General features: G+C 38.5%; 1 protein-coding gene across 5 annotated transcripts in view; it reads right to left on the bottom strand.

Annotated features, from left to right (window-relative positions):
* Positions 1-708: 708 nt before the first annotated feature.
* The window catches only part of DGKG (diacylglycerol kinase gamma), a 183,449-nt gene continuing 168,667 nt past the window's right edge, over positions 709-15,490 (bottom strand). For 4 of the 5 annotated variants that reach the window (XM_088132662.1, XM_088132663.1, XM_025166501.2 and 1 more), the window contains 2 exons: positions 15,361-15,421; positions 709-12,250 (listed from right to left, as the gene is read on the bottom strand). In XM_088132662.1, coding sequence (XP_087988788.1) covers positions 12,152-12,250; positions 15,361-15,421 — 160 coding nt within the window. In that variant the 3' untranslated portion in view covers positions 709-12,151. The remainder of the gene's footprint in view (positions 12,251-15,360; positions 15,422-15,490) is intronic. The other variant, XM_088132668.1, reaches the window with a different exon arrangement.

Here is a 15,490-nt window from a genome sequence, read left to right as displayed (position 1 = left end):
ACAAAGGCTACAGAAATGTAGGCCATATAACTTTATTAATTTTTAAGGCACCCCAAAGCTCTTTCTTTGGTTCCAAAATAATATATTGCATTTGGAAGATAGCAGGTTGAGAAAGTAATGACTGTAGGAAGTAAAAAAGGAGGCTTTGGGTTTTTTGTGGTTAAGGGAGAACAGCATAAAGAACGATAACATTTTCTTTCTCTAGAAAATATAGAGAGGTAACCTATATGAAATTCCAAATTCCAAATATGCCCCTACATGCCAGCTGCTGGAGAACTACAGGAGAGAAGGCTTCCACATCTGGGTTACAAGTTTTCTAGAGTGTCTGGGTGATTGTGGTTGGAAACAGGTTAGTGGTAGTGACCTCCAACCAGTAGAATTCTAAGTGTTGGATTACAGCTTTCATTAATTTTGATAAAGAGTCATGCTGACTGGGTTTGATCAATTGGACTCTAAAAGCCCTAGTTGTTGCTGGACTAAATGGATTCTTGAACTGGTCCAGCAGGCTTTTTCATTATTCTGTCTCCTGGTGTGCTCTATACCTGGCCTATCAAGGTACATGGCACTATTATTCTGATTTATGATTTTATAGATTGTATTCTGTTTTATTTTTAATGTGTTATATGTTTTATTAAACTTGTAAGCTACTTGGATTTGCCCAACTAAAAGTATAAAGTTACCAGAATAAATTAAACAAGCAAGCAAACTAAGCAAACCCAAACTTAGCCACATCTGACTTATTTTACAGATATTGCTAGTATTGGTTGATTTTATTTATTTATTTGTTTTTGGTGCAAAGCATATATGACCTGACTCACACATTACACTGTTATGGTTTATTTAACTATAATTTACTGGGTAAAGACAGCTGGCAGAGTTCGCACAATATAAGTCAGAACCAAACAGAAGGTATTACAGTTTCATGCAGCGTATCCACCAATACATCAAAGTCTTTGTAAAGTGCAGAGTTGGGTAAATGAACACATGTGTTTTATTTGTTCATTTCTAAAAGTCTTTCTTTAATGAACTAAACTACACCAGTCTTATAACAACTATATGAGAAAGTTATATTAAATGATTTGGACCTATTCAGAAGACACTTTGGACCTGGACTTCTGTCTGATGACAGTGTTGGAATAAGCAGATCCCTTCCTTGCACTTTTCTCCTAACAAGGAGGAAATGCCTTAACTCAGTGACAGAATGTGATGTTTGCATGCATAAAGTCCTGCATTCAATTCCTGGCATCTCTGAACTGATCTGGAAAAGATCTTTGTTCTGAAATTCTGGAGAATCAGCATCAGTCAGATGAGACAATACTGACCTATGTGGACCAGTGATGTGACTCAGAGAATACATCCATAAATAAACCATTTTTTAAAGCCCAATTTGTGCATAAGCCATAATGATCCATTTCACACATAACACTTAAAATACACTGGGTGGGTTCACATGTTAAGTATAAACAAACCACATGATGGTTTAGTGGAATGTGTGAACAAGGTCAAAATTGCAGCTTCCTATGAAATGGCTTTGTAGAGTCTGTGTTTATATATACATAGGATTTTCCTATCTTTGCAAGAATGAACCAGCTAAAGAGGCAAAGAAAATCTATTCTTAATGGGATTGTATTTTGTAGTTGTCTGAGGAAAACCTCAGACTGGGGTTTATTTTTTGGAGGAGGGTTGATATTTATTGCTACAACAGATTTCAGGCTTCAATATGCTAATGGATTATTGTGTATTTGTTTTCTTAGTATAGGCGATACTATGATAGTTTGGAGACAATTATTTATTCCTATTGGGTTCTCTTATAACTCATGCCAAAAAAGTGCAGTATAAAACTATAGGAAATTAGGTTTGCTCTTGGTATACTTTGAATAGGGAACAATATTGGTAAAATCAATTGAAAAATGTTTCTGAAGCAGAAATACCTGCTTCATTTGCAGCAGATGCCAGCTGTATATTATACCAGTTGAGTGACATCTTTTCATGCCATCAGGAAACCTCTCTTCCACTTCCTGTAGTAAATTTCCATCAAAATGTCTCAAACAATTGTTTCCATTTAGAAATAAACAAGAATGTGAATGAATGTTTAAATGCATGAACAGTCAGATGGTGATGATGATGATAATAAAAAAGAAACTCTGTAGGGAAAAAACTGAACCGGTGTTACTTCTTATTTTTAAGAAATTGTTGCTGTGGAAATGTATTGTTTTACTCATGTAGTCAAGCTGAGTTATGCTCACCTGGCAATTATGCAGTATAGCCCTCCTTTAATATTATGTTGCCAATAATTTACTAAGCAACGCCAAGAAAGGCTTAATCTCGAGGTAGATGAAATGGAAGCACCTTGATGATAGAGCACCCTTCCTCAGCCTGGAGGCATTTAGATAGGTTGGGCTACAGCTTCTGTAATTCCTAGCAGACACAGTCAAAACCACAGAGCTTGAGAATTATATCACCTGCTGTCAAATCTTCCAAAGTTTTGGAGAAGGCTGCATTTTGGCTTGAAACCCATTTTATGAAAATGAATAGGACCTATTTTTAGGACTGGGATGATAGATTCTACTTTTTCTATCACCCCTGTCCTCCTTGTACTTATCTAGGTTTATTTCATAGCTCCTGGGCTTAAAAGTTTTGCGAAATTTGCTTTCAACTTTTCAAACCTTATATGCTGCTTTTACTGCAGCTGTGGAGTTACTGAAAATGGGACACCAGATCACCTCAAGTAAACAGAGGAGATACTCAGAAAAGATGGAAGACAAAATAAGTGTTAATATTTTGTAAGGGATGGCATTATTTCCTTAATAAGATGACTCTTGGGACATTCCTATGTCATATCTAGGGGTGTTCATATTGACATATTGACCCCTAGAGTGGAATGCTATCACAGTGAACATTGTAAGTTATATTATTGCAGCTGCTATTAATTCAAAGTCATTTCAAAGTCAGCCACTGTTTCATTGTAATTTTATTTGATGTAAAACTACATCAGATAGGATTTACATAGAACCATGAGCTATGCAACAATTTCACACAATTCCATGCAGGGAACTACAAGATCAATGAGAAAGGAGGATGAGCAGTCCATGCTCAAGAGGATATACAGTACATATAATGAACAGAATTACTCTGGCTGCCTGTATTCACATAGTACACTAGGAGGGGAAGTGTACATCCATTACAACCTAAATGGAGAAAGGCGTATTTTGCCTGCGTACATATCAGTCCCTCTGTTTACGTGCATAAAGATTCCCTTATGACTTTGGGAGATGCTTGGGAAGGGTAGCTGAGTGTGATAACTTCTGCAACACAGGAAAATTTTGTGCATCCTGCTTTTGCTATCTGGAGTTTTGTTTCTTGTATTATATTCAAGTGATGAAAATATATATCGTAGAACTTTTTTTTTCAGGTTTCTGAGCATAAACTGAAGTGGGACAGAAGAAGTCCCACTCCCTAGTTAGCGAGAATGACAGAACAAGGGCAGTGTTGCTTTGTGGGGAGGAGCACAGCTCAGTGGAGAGAACATGTGCTCTGAATGCAGGAAGTTGTAGTTCAGTCTCTGGTATCTCCGGATACATCTTGGAAGGACTTCCCACATAAAATCCAGGACAACTTCTGCTAGTAAATATAGAAAATATTGGACTAGATGGGCCAGCAGTCTGACCAAGTATAAGTAGCTTCCTATGAACTTAGTCTATATGGGCCTCAGAAGAAAGCAATATAAGTAGTATGGGTGATGGGATAGATTCTTGGAAGCTGAAAATTCCTGGGAGTGGCATTAATAGCACCTCCCCATAACACCGGTGGAACTGCCTGTGTATATTATACATTATTTACTGATACACACATTAGGCATATTAATCAATTTCTTACCATCCAGCACTTGATGGCTTTGCTGAATGTACAAAATGCTTCTACCAAAAAATAGGTTGTTTGGGCTGATATTGTAAGATGCAAATGCTCTCCCTGTGATTATGAGCCTGACCTGGCCTATGCTTCATTCATATGTGCACAGAGCAGTTGAATTGGCAGTCAGCTTGCCATAGCAGTAATATATGAAATATAACTTCCTTTCTTTAGAACAGTATTCTTTAATTGAATAGCATTTGCCTGGAATTCAGGTGGAGGACAGGCTTAGTTGCTTCTTGCAGAAATAGGATGCAACAAGTTAGCATGATAATTCAATAATTCCAAAGGGTACGCTGCTGGCATTTTACACAAAAATCAGCACACCTGAGGGAGCTGTCCACTTAAACAAACAAAAACAAAAAAATCTGGCAGATTCCTACGGAGAGTGCCAAATGGGTTTATTGGCAGTTTCTGTCCTAGATGGCCATTGGTCAAGGTAAATCATCAGGAATCTGTCTTGGGTAGGCAATATTCCAGCATAAACACTGGAGCACTAGAGGGAGGACCAAATGATTAGGGAGAAAAGCTTATAGTAGGTGACTAGAGGTATACTGAAAGAGAAAATGAGTTGAAATAATGGCCAACGGTCTGCACAACAAAATGAGAAACAGGAAGAAGCAGGTGTGGTTTAGTAGATACAGGATTGCCATGTTCGCTTGGAACTGTTACCAAAAAGTTACATCTTGAAACTGTCTATTTTTTGTGTTCTGTGAAATATTCTATTACAATCTTCATACATCCTGGCCAAAATTCTGCAAAACTGTGCAGAGAATATGGCCTATTTTCTATAAAGAGCTAAATCCGCAGATTGCCAGCAGTGTGAAACCAAAGTGATGATATCCTCACTGGAGAAACAATGTAGTCTTCTTTTATGAATAGCCGTAGGGAAGCCCCACATGAATTGGACAGTGGCTGCACGCACAAGGTATTTGCAGCATTCACAAATAGATGCTGCTTTGTCTGCCTATGTATTCTGTCTGGGCTGGAGATGAAGCTGGACTAATGAGTCATCCCCTGGAATACAAATTTCACAGTTGGAATTCAGATCAGTTACTTTCTTGACAGCACAAAGGCAAAATCAGGGTTCTGCTTGTTCTTTCTGAACCACCTTCGTTCTACACAGGGAACTGGAGAAGTTGCTCTCCCACCCCACCTCATTCTTCTTAATTTGCTTTTAGCAACTGTGTGAGTAGCAGAAATTCAACAGGTACAATCTTCTCCAGCATATAGATGCAATGATGTAAACCACTGGTTAATATTTCCTTTCTATGTAAAGGATAAAGACCCAAGATGACACTTCAGAAAAAAGACATAGCCAAGGTACAAGCATTACTATTGCCCACAGCTCCTGTTTTGATACAGGTGCTTTTATGTGGGAGTCAGTTTGAAATAAAGTGTACTTACAATGAAATTGTCATATAAAGAGCGAAGCAAGCTCCAAGTTTTTGCATGCCAACACTTATGAGCTCATGGATAACTCTTGGCATATTAAATTAATCTCAGTGAAGCAAAAAATAAAGCAAGGAGAAGACTAGCTTATGAATTTGTGTGTGCCTGCTTAGCAAGAAATGGGGAAATCAAATGCATCTAACCAAGACAGAAGGGATTATTCAAATCAAGCCAGTCAGAGCAAGGAGACAGGACAGCTGTGTCTCCTGCCTGTTCCTCCCTGGGTCTTCTGGCCTACATTCATTCCACTATGCTGTTTTTACACTTTATACTAAACCATGGTTTAATCAATCCATTGTTGTGTGGCTTTACACATATGCTATAGCCAGCTTGGGTTCAAACAATCTATTAAATTATAAACCAAACGAAACAAACCATTTTATGGTTTGGTGTGATCAAACTGCTAGGTATGTCAAACAGAGAACAGGGGACGAAATGCGTAGCATGGACTAAATACATTTCCTGCTATCCTGGAATATGTTACATGACTGTTTTCTTGATCTTAATGAACTATTCAAAGATGTACTTAAAAAAATAATATCTTTTTGATTTAGGCTGTGTTTCAGCAAGGTCACTAGGTCATAGTTTGTTTAACTATGGATTACTAAATAATAGGGGACATGGAATGGCCAAAGCCACAGACATTATGGCTAGTGTATTGTGTGAACCTAGTTTTACTAAGCTGCAGCGCCATATGCATGATGACTACTTACCTGGGAATAAGTTTCTTAGTGAAATGTAGCATGGCAATAAAAGAGCCATGCAGTTTAAACTGATTATCTATGACTCTGCATCCAGACTTATATAAACAATTCACTTACAGGATAAACAAAGAATATATATTAAAAAAAAATTAAATAAGAGGTTTCAAACTTAGTTTTGAATTAAAAAGGAATCTGTTTCCCAGCACTGTTGCTGAGGATGGATGGTGAGTGGATTCTGGAGACTACCTTTTTTTTGTTTCTAATATGATTTTTCATACAGTAAATCATACTATTACTTGATTAATAAGGGAGAAAGGAGTGTCCATTAAAATAGAGTGTCTGTTAAATATGAATGGGGTTTATACATTATATTTTATGCATCTGTAAAATGGCAAATAGCATTTTATGCACACATAGAAGCATACTGGAGATGGACAGATTTTGCTCATTGCATCCAAAATCTGCTAAAGCAAGTTAAAGCTGAAAAATGCTGCAATTTACAGTTCATTAACACCTGGTGGGCTACAGTTCCATATTTCTGTTAACCCATAGTTTGTTTTATTGAATAAACCACATCTGTTTATTGCATTAAGCTGTAAACCATAATGTACAACCCACAATGGCATCATATAATACATTATTAAAATCAAATTACATCATGACTTATAGCAGTGCATGAATCCAGCTGTTGTGGCTTATTAGGAACTGTCATTGAATCTAAAGATAGTTTGGAATTAGTGCCATTGATTTCACTGTGGCTTACTTTCAATAAAATCTGATCAGATTTTTTTTGTTTATTTACGGTTCTTTTGAAGGAGATGATAACTAGCTACCATATTAATACACTGTATATGAAAGCAGAATGCAGAGACTAATCACTGCTATTAAGAATTGCTCCTGAGTATTACAGAGCTAACACAAAAATACTACTAAGTCTTCCACTGTTTTGTTTACTTTAAGTGAATGTACCCAGTGAACTGATCATGCAATGTGTAATCATGGGCTTAAGGTTAATTAAATTAAACAAATATAATTGTACATTAAACAAATTAAAAAATAAGGTTAATTGAACTTGATAACAAAAAATCATCTATCTCTCCCCCTTACTTTGGGTAGTATTTTCACTTAAAGTTTGGCTTTGATACAGGGAGAAGCAGACATTCAATTTCACACAAATGGTCTTCTGCTTGCTTAACAGGGCTTCCCTTTCCTCCTCCTCTTCTAAACAACCGCATTTCCCCAAATTTTGTCTGGAAGGTCATCCAAGAAGATGCAATAGAGAGATGGGAATCTGTTTGATCAGCACAATCTGTTCTGCAGGTGGACAGATATAATTGGATATACCCCTTACTTATGATTAAACCAGAGTAAATTAATTAAAGATAGTGTCATATAAGCATAAATATAGTGTCATATAAGCAACATAATCTTTAATTAACCTGGTTGTGCCCTAGGACTTAAAGTGCAATACACCAATTTTTGAGCTGGGAGAAAAATATTCTAGCATGAATCATGTTGTCCCAACAGCCAAGCCCTACTCTTCCTCAGTAATGAGGCTGGTGACTAGTGCTGACTTTATAGTGCTAATGTGAAACTAGGGGATTGGTAGATTCCCCTGGCCTTGTTTCTCCTCCCATCAGACATAATCTGCTGGTGGGAAAAACCATCAACAATTGCTCTTCTTAATATGTGGTGAGGTGAGGTTGGGTGACTGCACACAAGTGTTTAGCTACCTGGTATGTTATTCAACTACTGTAAGAGACTACATGAAGATGCTATGAGCTGGGACCTGCCACTAGGGATATTTCAAAACAGGACTTAATCTGTGTCCAAAAAAAGACCAGCTGAAAAGTCACAGCTACAGAGGAGGGGCATGGATAAAGCAGGAGAGAAGTCTCCCAATTGGGGTTTTTCTAAGGAGGGTTAGACCTAGTTCAGAAAAACCCTTACTGACAGGCTATAGGCCTAGAGGAGAGGTTATGGAGAGCATCAGGGATGCTCCTTCCCTCTTTACCTATACCGCTGATCTGGCACTTAGGCTGAGAAGCACAGAAGAAATATATGGAATAATGAGTGAGCTCTCTCTTCTACTAAGGTTGCAAGGGAATTGCTGACAGCAAATAGCCAAACCAGCAACACCTAGAAATAGCCCACGGAGTATTCAAAATGGCACCCCCCCCAATAAAACAATAAAAAGAACAGCCTTGTGAAATCCCTTGTTGGCAGAAACAGTGGAAAATCTGCAACGCGGTAACTGGTGATAGAATCAGCAACACACAGTTGGCTGAACCTAGTTCCTTTTCCTGGACTAAATCAACCTTCTGTGCAGCACATGTTTAAAGAGCAGGACTAGTATTATTTTAGAAGAGTGTTAAATCCTTGTACAGAATCCATTATATACACTCTGGAAAGCATCAGTCAGGCATTACATGGGCAGATGCTCCCACAGAAGTCTCATGTCTGGTCTTTCCTGCAGCTCAAGGGCAAATGTCCATGGAGGGCAGTGCCCAGCAACTGGAGGGGAGACAACATCTGTAGAGCAGACTAAAGTAGCAGATCTCAGCCCCTGACTGCATGATCAACCACAACATTGATAGTGTGTTAGATGTCCACAGCAAAAAATGTCTGGAGAAGAGGGAGAACATTTCTCACTGGAACAGCTACAAATGGCTGCCTTAATTTAGGCTGGGGAATGTGATGTAGTCAACATCACAAGGCCATGACATACAAGAAAATTTACCGTGGAATGTTCATGCCTCGATTAGGGGGAAATGAGGATGAGTTCTTAATATGCTTGCTTTTTATTCTTAAATCATACCATTTAAGGTATATTTACAACTCAGCTTTATTAGTTAAGCCAGTTTAATTTTCCTGCAATAAAAATGGTAGTATTGGCATTAATATATGGTCTATAGTAATTCTAACCTTCTTCATAGAATGCAGGTTCTCCAAATTCCCTCAGAAGGGAATCACTAGTAAACCACTTTATATTTATGGGATAGGCATGCTCTGTGGTGTATCTACGGACTGAAATCTGCTTCACTGGCTCTAGTTTTGTTCGTTATGTTTTCATCTATAATAAAATCATAAGAATCATCTGTAATTTTTTGAAATGTCTAATATCTAAAATCCACATCTTTTTTGCTTTCTCATTATACTTAGCTGACATCTGGCTACCACAGATTTAAAATTCTCAAGAGGACACAAAATTCCTGCTGTGCTATTTTTTTAACTTGGCAAAGCTCTAGTCTGGAACTTCTGGCAGAGACAGCTTCTGAAGAAATTCTCCTTATTTGTTTTCTACTGTACATTCATTAAAATGAACCAAAACCAAAGAGCAAATCAATGGCAGAAGAAAAGTATATTTAAGAAAAGAGTACGAGCTGTACTTGTGTCATGGATATTTTGATCATATGGTTAAGAACCAAAACTGAAAACAAGCAAAACATAAGAGATGAAGATTTTTGGAAGCAAAGATGCTTACAAACAGGTAAGCGGAGCAGGAAGGAAACGGAGCTATGGAAAGGCAATAAGAGAAGAAGGCAGAATTATGAATACTAGCCAATGAGGTATTTTCTGATCCAGTAATAATAAATAGTACATGATTATATGGTCTATAGAATTGTGCCTCTCTAGGATGGTTCCCACAGATGAAACTCAGTAAGTAGGGCTCAAAAATTCCTGAGACTAAATTTCCAAATGTAAGAACAAATCTATCCAATATTTGTTCTACATTGTACCTCTTGCAGAACCTTCAGGGTGCTATCAGACATCTGAATGGGTCCCAGGTGAAACATTTCCAAAACCGTAGGTATCGTAACTGCAATACAGGATGTCTATGAAAAATACAGTTATGCTGTCATAGATGCCAAAGTCTCCACCAGATTTCCTAATTTAGACAAGCTCTTTCTAAGTAGAATCAAATGACTTCATCTAGAAAGACCTGTGTTAACAGAAAACATACGTTCTCCTTATTTGAGCAGTTAAGTAAATAAATGGATTTGTGCCATTTGCTCTTTCCAGACTTCTAACTCAGAGATGACATGCCTTTGTCCTGGATTAATGTAAAAGAACCTTCCATGCAACAAGGAGAATCAGTGAGTACAATGTTCTTCAACTTTGTTTAAAGGTGAATGAGCCAGTATTCTTAAACTAGAAGCAAGAATTACCAATTCAAAATCCTAAAAAGCTACCACTTGTAAAAGAAGCTTACATTAACCGTGACTCTTGAATTAACACATTCCCTCTGATATTATAATAAATATGCATATCCGTTTGCTAGCAATTTATCTTTTTTGAAGAATGGTACTGTTGCAAGTGAATCAAACCTTTTCCTGTTTTAATCTCTCAGTTTCTCTTGAAGAAAAAACTGATGATCACACACACTGGCAATTGTGATCTAAACAGTTTCCCACAACCTGGTACTTTTCAATTATATAGAAAGCATTATGTACATTGGAATCTAAAAAGAATAAAGTGTGACATGACATTACCTGGCACATTATACTGTTGTCAATTCAACATTTGATTGAAAAATGTTAAAGAAGAGCTAGAGAATGTGAGGTATTCATTTCCTAACTAAAGTACGCCATTTTAGTCTCTTGCATCTGTGAACCACGTGCACTGCAATCTAATATGTGCCTATACAAAATTAACCCTATTGAGGTCAGCGGGACTTAATCACAAATGAATGTATATAGGATTGTTGGCTGGGTAGTTTTCTGTTGCAAAAGCCAATGCATGGGACGATAAATAACTGATTAGTTTGACCTCTGAATTTGCTTACATTTCATCATCGTATCAGTGGCATATAAATGCCTATCATAGAATTTGCATTCAGTTCTGTATTAACTCCTTGTCATGTATTCAGGCTATTGTAGCACATCCAGTATTTTCAGTTACTTAAGTCAGCCCCATAATGAGATAGGATTTAAGAGGAACCCTATCTTAACTGAAGCTGCCATGGAAAAATTTTAAAATATGTATATAAAATATGCCTGGACTGAAGTAGTAGTAAGTCCCCATATGTGAAAAGAAAATATAAAAACATTAACTGGACAGTGAAGTCAGTATCAAACCTGAAGGTATCCCTAAATTTGTTGAGGTGATCAACATACCAAATGGTGAAGGGTTACTCATACGTTTAATATACCCTGAGTTTTCCTTTTCCTTCTAAAAAAAGTTCTCACTTTCTAGCTTTACATTTCCTCTAATGTATCTAGCTTCATTGTGGCAATATTTTTGCATGTTCCTGTGCCTTTGAAAGGGAACAGCTAACTAATTTCCACTTTATTTTAAAACTAAAAATTATGACTAGAGCTAGCAAGGGGCCCTGTTGTTTTAGAGCTGAAAAAAAATAACATCTCCCTTCGTTTCCCCTTTCATCTTCCCCTGTGTTTTCTCAACTTTGAAAAATAAATAAATAGCATGTCTAATCAAGTGTACAGTTTGGTGACCCAAACAGTAGTAGAGCAAAATAACACTTGTCTGCTGACAGAATTTCTTAAAAATAAATAAGCTAAGTTTGGTTCCTCACCAAATTTGATACTTCAACAGTTATTTTTGGGGGTTCTAAAGAGTTCAAATTAGATGAAAATGCTCCTACATCCCATCTGGAGGGCAACGTCAGACATGTTGTTTCCATGTCTGCTTGTTTGCTTTCCGACAGGGCTGCGTAATTCATGGTTGCCCAGAAAGTTCTCTTCAGAAGAGTGCCAGATTTTACCACAGGTCAACCAGAGCAGTTGAGAGCTTCCCCTCCTTGGGCTGTGGCATTACGGAGAGCAAAAATCCTTCTGAGTCCTCAGTGTTAGTGCTATCCCTGCCAACGATATTTAGAGAAAGTGGCTATGTGTGCATGTATATACGAACCCACACTGCTATTTCAGTTTGACTGCCGAACATCAACCCTGTTATTTTCTACTAAGAGTTCATAACGCTGCCTCCAGACTGATGTTTCCAAAGCAGATTCAGAAGCCAGGAAATTTGAAGGGATTAAGATTTCTTTCTTGCAGTCCTTCCCAGGGTGGTTGCCACTGGAATGGAGAACTGCTGCTTCTGAAGGTTGTTCTTTGCTTGGTTGAAAATTAGTCTCGAGTTCGGTTTCTCCTCCTCAGGAAGAAAAAGCTGCTCTTTTGGGGAGGTCCTAATAACATTGGCACTTGGCTTTTGTGGGTTATTTTAATCTGGAAGCAAAAGGATGGAAACCAATGTCACAAAATCATAGAAATGAAAAGGCCTTTGGAGATCATTTAGTACAAGCTTCTGTTTCATACAGGAATTACAATGCAGGAGGCAATAATAATAACTCTAATAGATGCCTGTCCATCTTATCTCAAAACATCTCCAGCAAAGAAGAGCCCACCATGTTCTAAGGCAGTCTGTTCCACTTTTCACATTTATTTTTAGATGTTTCTCCTCCTATTTAACTGAAATCTGCTTCTCCTTAATTTTGACTCATTGCTTTGTCTTCCAATCTGGAAAACAGAGAGCAAGCCTGCTTCTTCATTTGGTTCTCAGTTCTTCAGACATTTGAAGAAGGCATCACATTTCTTCTTTGTATTTTTTTCAGGCTAAATGTATCCAACTTTTTCAACCATTCCTCATTATATTATGATTAGATGACTGCTGTTTCTAGATAGCAACTGTTTCAAGGAACTATGGAAAGGGCAGGGATTTTCTGTTAATTCAGATAACCATTAACTTTTCCCCATTGTCAAGGTCTATTTATGCCAGTTTATTGCTGCTATAAGGACTGGTTCCAACAGAAGACAAGCTGTTTGGAAGAGCTAAATGAAAATAATTATTTCACACATGTCATTTATTTGCAGAGGGAGAAAAGTGGTATCTGCTGAATGTGTCTCTACTACTCTACCATTTAGGACCCTGGTAGCCTTGCTTTTATATGATTTCATCATTTTGTTGCAAGTTCCCCAATCTGATGACCCCAGGGTATTGCATTGGGACTTTTATAATCTCTACTCAGGTGGCAATGTAACATCTCCCTAGAGCACTTGAAGCAATTGTTTTGCAGCTAGGGAGAATACCAGTCTTTTCCTATACACAGCTAAAATGGCACAAGCCTGTCAGGTGTCCTGTTGTTCCTGAGCTAAAGGCCTTTCTCCTATGACCGAAGGAAACCGCTACCAAGCACGATCCGGCTCACAGATCCACCCCCATTCCTGTTGCTTCAGGGAAAGAGAGGATAAGTCTGTCTGGTTCTCTATGGCAAATAAGGAAAGTCTCTGATCAGACTGATTTGGAGATAGCACTGAAAGAGTTCAGCCATTAAGCATTATGAGTAGCTGTGGAGGCAGCAGAGGAAAAGGGCACCTTCTCCACCACAGCCCAGGATGACTCAAGAAGGGTAGCAGACTCTCCAGGAAGGCACATCCAACGTTTCTTGCCTGCCCAGTCAACTGTCGTAAGGAGAGATCCTCAAAGCAATGTGAAGGTTGGGATTAGCATCCAGTGTGATTCAGAAACAGAAATCCAAACCCTAGATATCTCCAGATTCTTGGCACAATTGCTTTTAGGAAAATGTTTACCTAAATGTTTACATGGCTCAAATGTAATCAGAGCATTCTGTTAACTCCTACAACTGGACAGCTGTTAATTCTGCCACAGAAACAAAAAAGGCCTATATGGACATTTGCATGGTGAATGAGAAAAAATATTTCTAGAACTATATTTTTTTACTACTAGTAACAAATGTATACAGGTGGTCCTCGTTTAACAACCACTCATTCAACAACCATTTAAACTTGTTGCAGTGTTGGACAAGGAGGACTTATGACAGATCCTCATAGTTGCAGCCATAGCAGCGTCCCCATGGTCACGTGATTACAATTTGGGTGCTTGGCAACCAGCTCACAATTATGACAGTTGCAGCATTCCACGGTCACATGATTGCAATTTGCGACCTTCCCTGCCGGATTCCCACAAGCAAAGTCAATGGGCTGTGGAGTCCTTGATGCCAATAGAAGAGAATATATGTAGCTCAGGGTTGAACTGTGGAGAAGTCAATGGAGAAAGTCAAAGATGAAGCTGGCAGGAAGTCGGAAGTTGTGGTCATGTGAGGTCCTTGCTTAACAACAGCAACTGGGGACTGCCGTCACTAAGCTGCACAGTCACATGATGACATGCTTTATGACTGCATGTCAGGCCCAGCCCAAGAACAATGATGAAACAGTCCAGTTCAGTCCAGTTCCTTTATTAGCTAACACCTTATAGACAGAATCTTGCTAAACTCAATCTATACTACAGCAACAGGTGGATATACCCTGTGAGATTCTAGGGAGTGGCTATCCTGAACCTCTTTCGCTTTCCATGCTCCTGAGCCTTGATCTCCCACATTACTCTCCTCCTCGTAGATACATTCCATCACACCGCATCACTAAGCGATGGAAATTCTGGTCCCAATTACCATCATTAAGCAAGGCCTACCTACACAGGAGTCCAAAGAGCAATTCTTTTCAGTTTGAATGCTTCTCAGCAAGATATTGTTCTACAGTATTCATCTGCAGATCAGAGAGGACAATTTTTATCCCGTACTGTTCTTCTGAGAGCTAGTTTGGTGTAGTGGTGAAGGAATTAGGCTAGAAACTGGGAGACTGTGATTTCTAGTTCCACCTTAAGACCAAAGCCAGCTGGGTGACCTTGGACCAGTCACTCTCTCTCAGCCCTAAGAAGCAGGCAATGGCAAACCGCTTCTGAAATCTTGCAAAGAAAACTTCAGGGACTTGTTCAGGCAGTCGCCAGGAGTCAACACTGACTTGAAGGCCCACACGTGTGCGTGCGTGTGTGCACACACACCCATCCACTGTTCTTCTAACATGTCTAGCATATCTTCTTTTGATGCTCTGAATACACTGGATAGGCTGAAGGTACACTAATTGCATCTTTAGCCATCTCTAGAATACTACTGAGAGGAACAACAGCCATAGATCTCTCTCCTTTTAACTTCTCTTTGATTTTCCATTAGGAATACACATGTGATTGTCATTGCTGTGAAAAAGCTTGATAATATGACATCAAAGAGATCAGAAGAATCTATCTCCTGAAAACTGTGAAATCTTTCTTTCCTGGGATACTGTGGCTGATTTTGTTTTTTTGTTTGTTTCCATTTGGGATAGAAGCATTATTCTTTTTAAAATAGCCCTTTCCCAGGTTCTGCTACTAAAATCTGGATCTCATCTACAGCTCATTTTCTAAAGGTAAACTTCCCGGAGCTTCATACCCTAGTAAGTGAACCCTTTAAATATCATTCAGACTCTTCTATGTTTCAGCTACTCACTGTACAAGGTGGTTGCATCCAAGGCTCTCCATCCACTTGCATGGGCAACAGTTTGGTTGTCCTGCAACACACAAACAATCTTGTAAGAAGGAAAACAAGTCAGAACTGAATTCTGTCCTGCTCTAAGCTG

Source organism: Python bivittatus, unplaced genomic scaffold (genome assembly GCF_059951505.1).
Source record: "Python bivittatus isolate LINGU-HERP-01145 unplaced genomic scaffold, Pbiv_v1 ctg000980_np1212, whole genome shotgun sequence".
NCBI lineage: Eukaryota > Metazoa > Chordata > Lepidosauria > Squamata > Pythonidae > Python > Python bivittatus.
This window is presented reverse-complemented; position numbering and strand designations above follow the sequence as displayed.